Raw genomic sequence first — 7,907 nt, forward strand, 5'->3', positions numbered from 1 at the left:
TTTATGATGCAAGGTGATTTGTAGATCAGTCAGTCAGCAGTCATTTTGATGCCCTCCAACACGGCCATTGACAGTAGCTACTACAGCATCACAGCAAAGATAATGGAAATACTGACAAGATACATGTCTCTCCACCCTAACAATAGAGTACCACAGAATGAGTCATAATACCCATAAAACCTAGTGGTCAAACAGGTAAAATGGGTCCAATTGCTTTTCTACCATACATTTTTCCTATATAGGGGATTTTAGAAACACAATAAGGGCTGTTTCATGTAGACTTACCGTGGCGTGACATTTTGATAACCATGTAAATCTCTCTAGGACAAGGTGACTTATCATTATATTCGCATGTATTTACCCCCCAAAAATGCTAATTAGCTGCTAATGTAGCTATCATAAAGAACTACAAATGCCATGAAACTGCAGAATCGAGGTAAGAATCTCTGGATTAACTATCTGTTAGCTAAATGTAGTAATTAATACATTGTCTACATTATTTTAAATTTTAATTTCTGTGAACTGACTTATGCAAGTTTTAAATTGACACAATACCTGTTAGCCAAGACATCAGCTTGCTGGGATTTGTAGTTTTGCATGATGTCTACTTTATGCTAATTAGCATTTTCGAATCTGAGAGTAAATAGAGCCGAATATATTGATAAGTCACCTAACGTATGCGTCACACCAGGGTTCGCCTACACGGAAAACTGACCTTATTTTAAGTGTTTCTAAAATCCCCTATGGGTTAAAATGAATGGTGGAAATACAATTGGAACCATTTCTTTGTTTGACCGCTAGGTTTTATGGGTATTATGACACATCCACTGTGGGGCTCTATAGGAGTTGTTGTCCACAAAGCGGTAAATGGGCTGTCTAGTTCTTGTCTATCCTTTCTTTCGGATTGGTTGTCTCATTATAATTTAAAAAATATCCGATAAGGGTTGTTAACGTCAACTTCCTGTATGTATTCAACGGAGAGAGATGCTGTACTATTAGACACTCATTGGCCTCCATACAAAAACTCCTTGCTTTGTGTGCGAAAACTAAAAACGCCACCTGCTGGAGAGAGACAGGTTTTGCGCCGAGTTGGGCCTCTCGCTTCCATTTTGTAAAGTTTGTGAAAGCACAAAGACTACATTACCCATCTCGCTTCCTCTTTGGTAAAGTTTGTGAAAGCACAACGACTACATTACCCATCTCGCACTGGGCACGCACGGATCCGACGAAACAAATAAGGATGCAGCGAGACAAAACAGGAAACGCCGCCGGGGCTGAAAAGTATGAATATATTCATATCTAATGTCCATTGTGAGATTTAACGTTGTTTAGAACATATATTATATAATTCTGCTTGATTTGGTGTACTTATATTAGAGTAACATTTGGTAATTCTGGCGAAACCTTTCCCTAACGTGACCCTTTACTTTTCTAAGGCCTGACCGGGAGGCCGCCATTATGTCCAAATACTACGACGGAGTCGAATTCCCTTTCTGTGATGAGTTTTCTAAATATGAAAAGCTTGCCAAGATCGGCCAAGGGACCTTTGGGTAACATTTCTAGTGGTTATTTAGTGAAAAGGTTTCCGACAACAACATCGCTAACGTTAAGAAGAACGTGCCTGACGGCAAGCTAGCTACAGTAGCTTGTTTTCTTGAAAGACATCTAACGTTAATATATCCAGCTAGTTTAGCAATCTAAAATGTATTTGTCGATACCTGCATATGCTGTTTTATCAACACCTGTGTTGATAGTGACGTTAGGTTCTGAGTTCATAACCTGAATATAAACATAACTAAGGTAACTTCACGTTAGCCAGTTTCAGAAGAACACTTAGCATATTTGATATTCTTGTCATTGACACACGTTCTATATTTTCATCTTACCATACTTTACCTTTCCAGGGAGGTGTTCAAAGCCAAACACAGACAGACTGGGAAGAAGGTAGCACTGAAGAAAGTGTTGATGGAGAATGAGAAAGAAGGGGTAAGAGGGACAACAAAGCCACGTCTCTAGCTATCTGCCCTGCATGAGATTAATATCAACATTCCAACATTATACACACAGAAGATGCATGCTGTCAGACTGTATCATTTTTATTGGATAGGCTAGTGGTAAACAATGGCACACTATAAACATACATGGATGCAAATAGTAATCTTCTTTGTCACAGTTTCCCATCACTGCTTTGAGAGAGATCAAGATTCTGCAGCTCTTGAAACATGAGAACGTTGTCAACCTCATAGAGATCTGTCGAACCAAAGGTGAGTGTCAGTCATGCATTCCCAGTAGCAACCTACAGCTTGCATGGGGCCGTCCATATTGTTCGTGGTCAAAAAGCAGTATTGGATTACCAATCCAGACTTGTGTGTGGAGTGTTTGCGTGTGTGAATAGGAAATGTTGTGTGTGTGTGTGTGTAATTACTCAATCTTCTCATCAACAAACAGCCACCCAGTTCAACCGCTACAAAGGAAGCATCTACCTGGTGTTTGACTTCTGTGAGCACGACCTGGCAGGGTTGCTAAGCAACGCCAATGTGAAATTCACCCTGGCCGAGATCAAGAAGGTGATGCAGATGCTGCTGAACGGACTCTACTATATCCACAGAAACAAGGTGAGGCTACGGTCCATTTATGACAGACTCCCATCCATAGTCACTGTAACCTAGAAAGGGAAAAACTAATGATCATAGATAGCACAGTAGGGTTTGGATCAAAGCTGTAGTTTGTAAAGGGTAAAAAGTTTTTAGATTGAATTTGATTCCTATTGTACAATACAACAAACCTGTATCATCATTGCTGGTCTTTTCACCAAATGCACTGCATGTTGAAATCAGCCATTTAACATTGTGCCTCTCGGTGGACACCATCCTCCTCTCAGATCTTACACAGAGACATGAAGGCGGCCAACGTGCTCATCACCCGAGACGGCGTGCTGAAGCTGGCAGACTTTGGGCTGGCGCGAGCCTTCAGCCTGGCCAAAAACAGCCAGGGCAACCGCTACACCAACCGTGTGGTCACACTCTGGTACAGGCCCCCAGAGCTGCTGCTAGGTAAGGAACCCATCTGTCTGGAGCATAGTGTGGGGTACATGCCCAAATCCCCTAGCGCAAACCTCTCCTCCAGTACCCCCAGCCAGTCCACTTTTGTGCCGTATTCGAGAACTAACAGCTGATTTAACTAATGAAGGACTTGATAATTAGGTGACCATTTTGAATCAGCTTAGCTACTTCTGGAAAACATCAAGGAAGTGGGGGTAGTCAAGGAGAGGTCTGGGCAAAGGACATTTTTTCAGAAGGTGGCATTTCTATAAAAGCTATATGTAACTGTCTCTGTAAATAACTATTTTTTTTACACAATCCCAGGCTATTTATACAGTTACAAGACATTGATATGCTGAGCTTGCTTGTAGCAATATGTGTAATTTAATGGCATGTAAACTGAGAGCTACATTGTTTTGTCAGGCGAGAGAGACTACGGGCCTCCCATTGACCTGTGGGGTGCAGGCTGCATCATGGCGGAGATGTGGACACGCAGTCCCATCATGCAAGGCAACACAGAGCAGCACCAGCTCACACTCATCAGTCAGCTGTGTGGCTCTATCACGGCAGAGGTATGCACACAAACCACACTCAAACACACACACGGACGCATACCCACACACAAACCATATCAGGGTCAATTACAGTCAATAACATTCAGCCGTGGGCTGAGTTTTCCTTGAGCTGATGATCGGGGTGGGGGGGGACATTGTTATAAATTACTTGTACACTGCAAATTGAGCTCAAGAATCCCAAACAGATAGTATTTGACAAAAACAGAATAATTTCCATTATTACAATGGGATACGATCACATGTTCCTCTATTTATGTATGGGAATACTTGAACCGATTACCCAAATTAAAATAACTTGATTTCTGACACTGAGCTGATTTCTTTGATTTTACATTTTTATGTCCAAGGAACTTAATAAACACCACAGTGTAGCCACCAGTTTAACACAAACAAATTCTCATTCACCATTCAATTCCTAACCTGAACTCTTCCCCCATCAGGTATGGCCAGGCGTGGACAAGAAGTACGAGCTTTACCAGAAGATGGAGCTCCCTAAGGGCCAGAAGAGGAAAGTGAAGGACCGCCTCAAAGCCTATGTCAAGGACCCGTACGCCCTGGACCTGATTGACAAGCTCCTAGTCTTAGACCCGGCGCAGAGGACGGACAGCGACGATGCTCTGAACCACGACTTCTTCTGGTCGGACCCCATGCCCTCGGACCTGAAGAACATGCTCTCCACACACAACACGTCCATGTTTGAGTACCTGGCCCCGCCCCGCCGGAGAGGTCACATGCCCCAGCAGCCGGCCAATCAGAACAGGAACCCGGCCACGACGAGTCAGACGGAGTTTGACCGGGTGTTTTGATTGGACTAAGGAGTTGGAGGAGGGCGAGTGGCAGACTGTTGCAAGGCAGAAAGTGGCGAGGCCCAGTTGGCGTAAGACTGATCTTAGGGAACTGTAGCGTTCTTCCAAGTGGAGGCTATTGTGGGGGCAACACGAGGAAAATGTGGACGTTTCTTCAAGCAGTATTGTTCTCCTGTTCATGTTCTATCACATTAGTCTGTCCTCTGCCTCGGACATTTGATAAAGCGTTGAGATAGTACTGTGTTGTTATTGGGTGGGATTTCAATTCAATAACTCATTTGCTTCTTCTTACGCTTACTTGACCTTGTCTTGGAAGATGTGAAAGGTTTTATAGGGTGTTAAGGATTTGTGAGGAACTAGGCCTACGCTTCAGCTACGTGACGGCTAGATGGAGCTGTAGCTCTCACAAAACCTGCCCGGTCCTTTCAGAGTCAACAAAGACAGGAAGCAAATTATTGGATTGCTATCCAGCACTCCATGGGCATAGACGTGCGTTCAGTGGGTTGCTCCGAGAACAATACCTCTAGTGTTGGAACACGTCCAAGAACCACACACACAAAGGATTGACACAAGCCATCAAGACAGCGATTCTTATCGCTAGAACCAATAGTTTCCTCTTTTTTTTCACTGTTTTGTTCATTTTAAAACATTTCTTTTTTATATTGTACGATCATGAGTTTTGCCAGGTATCTTTGTGGTGTATGCGATACTTTGTCAGTATAGTTACACTAATAAACCTCACTGATACACTGCCATTTATTGTCCTGGAATTATTGTCCTGTCTGACATCACCCTATGGAGAATGGCAACATGGAATCTTATAGCAGGTTTATAAAGCATATTTCCGCCTAGATTTCTTTTTAAATACGAATTGAGACAAGCGAGCCATTTGACTATAAAGCCACCCTATAGGTGCATTGATGATGGTGGTTTATAGAAAATTTCACCAATCAAACGAGTTAGGCCAGGATTCAATCCGATCACTCTTTGTTCTCTATGTACCATTTAAAGGTCATTTTAGAATGAGCCGACATGCAGCATTCACCGTGAATGCAGTCCGCTAACACGGGAACATTGCATAGCCAACAAAGCGTGATCGGATTGAATCCTGGCCTTAGGGTTCAGGTAAGCAATGGTTCCAGGCCTCAGAATAGTTGAAGTGGAACTTTACTATTGCTGTCACCTACTTGCTCAGATGGATGTGGTAGAATCTAGATGTGCTTGGGTTTAAAAAAAAAAAAAAAAAAAGGGCATTGGCAGATTCCCTGTAACTATTTTGTATACCATTACAGTACTACTATTTACAGTTGTGGAAAAAAGTATTACCAATCTTTTTCTGAGAACAACTGTCCAGGGATGGGCAACTGAACTGTAGGCATGCGGATCCATTTGGGTCTCAACTTCTTGTTAAGAGTTAAATTAGTAGAATTGATAAGGTGAAATTTGGTTATGCATCAGCAGTTCTGTTATGTCAGTCACTGACAGAGACTCAATTAGCGGGGGTACGGATGGGTATTTCTGTCTGTAATAAAGCCCTTTTGTGGGGAAAAACTCATTCTGATTGGCAGGGCCGGTCCTTGCCGCTCTGCCGCCATGGGCGGGACCAAAAAATACAGCCCCCCCCCCATCTAAAAAAATAAATAATCCAGACGAAGTTATGTTCAATTTAGGTTCTGAATGAAAGGTATGTTTAAAGTCCTTTTCCAGGACGTTGAAAAATAGTTTTTTTCCGGATGTTGAAATCAGATATATTTTCAGTTCTGAATGAAAGTTGAAAATATGTATATTTGGATTTTGAAATCAGCCTAATTTCTGGTTGATTAAAAGTCATTTATAGACGTCTATGTTTTGGCTAAATCAAGGCTGGTCCAGACCGGATGAAATCTGAACCAAACATAGACGTTTATGATTGGTTCAGATTTGGTCCGGACTATTTGATCAGAGAAACCTATATGATGTAAAAAGTGTCAGTCTCATTACATTGTCATACATTTTATGTCCAGCCTGTAGGCTACAGAAAAGGACACATACCTCATCCTTTATCTGCTACATGATTTATGTTAGATCATTTTTTGGACAGAACATTGGTGGAGCACGACAGAGATGCATCTCTCCAACAGTACCCTGGAGCGGCACGCTGGGAATGGACAAGCTAAATATTTTGCGCCCCTGCCTTTGACAAAGTTGCCACTGCTTATCAAAGGGCGGCATCATCATATTTGAAATTGTTGCATGTTGCGTTCATATTTCTGTTCAGTATAGATTGCTGAATTAGAACTAGATTCAATCAGTTCTGCGTTAACCCGCGATAACCGACAACTTGCATAGCAGTTTCATTGTTTTTATTTAGGCAATCTCAGAGGTGTATTATTGCATTGGGGCTGTCAAATCAGCCAATGGCTCCTGGCGTTATACCTATCGCTGACATTGCCATTGGATGCACCGACTCTTATTAGTAATAATCCCATGCAACCTTGTTACAAGTTGGAACACTGGAATGTGTGATGTAATATACACCTGCGTTAGGTTGATATGAATCCTTATTTTGTTTAATGATTTTCAATTTGAGTGTAATTACACTTTCTCGTTCTGAACTTCTTACGTGAGTGGGACAGCTGTAGCTTGGTGACAATGACCACTGGAGCAGACGCTCACCGATTTCACAGCTCGCAGTTACACCTTTTATACCGTCAAAACACCAGCTATGCGGTTGTCGGCTATTGCCGGTTAGCGCTTGATCTGATTGAATCTAAGCCTTTGTCCAGCTATCTAACTTGTAGTAATCATGGTAGAATGACTGACCAGTGGTCTCCCCATTGATTTTGTTAGTTACTCTTACTCAGATTTCTAAATGTTGCTTAGGGCCCCCCAAAGGCTAAGGCCTGTTCTGACTGCATGTGTGGGTATGGCTGTAGGTACGCAGACCCGCGAGCCACTGTGGCCCCTCATGATGAGTTCGGATTTTTTGTGGCCCCCAACCCAATCAAGGTTGTCCATCTCTGCTCTAAACTAAAGAGCTATGAGGTCAGCTTAGAAAATGTTGTCAAAAGGGTACGATAAGATGGTTTGGGCTAATTAGGCTACATCTACACAGGCAGGCCAATTCTGATATTTTTTCCACTAATTGTTCTTTTGACCAATCACATCAGATCTTTTCACATTACATATTTTTCTGAGCTGATCTGATTGGTCTGCCTGTGTAAATGCAGCATTGGTGGTTCACGGCAGAGAAAAGTTGGATACTGCTGGTTACGTATCTGTGGCTTGCATGCTTTTAAGGAGCTTTGGCACTTCTCATTTCATGAGATTACTCTGGACCCTGTGGTCTCTTATGGTGCTGTGAGAGCACTAGGGCCACAGAGATTATTTATATTCATTTGGACACATTCTTCAGAACCTCCAAGATCAACTGGCGGTGGCAGCCTAGACCAGCTAGATCAAAAGTGCAAATGACAAACAAATAACTTGTTTTGGTGTCGGTAGCT

General features: G+C 42.5%; 1 protein-coding gene across 1 annotated transcript; it reads left to right on the top strand.

The window, feature by feature from the left end:
- The first annotated feature begins 263 nt into the window (after nucleotides 1-263).
- cdk9 (cyclin-dependent kinase 9 (CDC2-related kinase)) lies at nucleotides 264-5,177 on the top strand. The gene is made up of 8 exons (XM_071351256.1): nucleotides 264-1,281; nucleotides 1,437-1,550; nucleotides 1,905-1,986; nucleotides 2,174-2,264; nucleotides 2,449-2,615; nucleotides 2,882-3,053; nucleotides 3,465-3,613; nucleotides 4,057-5,177. Exons 1-8 carry the CDS (start codon nucleotides 1,241-1,243, stop codon nucleotides 4,420-4,422), a joined length of 1,182 nt encoding a protein of 393 aa, XP_071207357.1. The 5' UTR covers nucleotides 264-1,240; the 3' UTR covers nucleotides 4,423-5,177.
- Nucleotides 5,178-7,907: the final 2,730 nt, after the last annotated feature.

The sequence above is a fragment of the Salvelinus alpinus genome, chromosome 18 (genome assembly GCF_045679555.1).
Source record: "Salvelinus alpinus chromosome 18, SLU_Salpinus.1, whole genome shotgun sequence".
Taxonomy (NCBI): domain Eukaryota; kingdom Metazoa; phylum Chordata; class Actinopteri; order Salmoniformes; family Salmonidae; genus Salvelinus; species Salvelinus alpinus.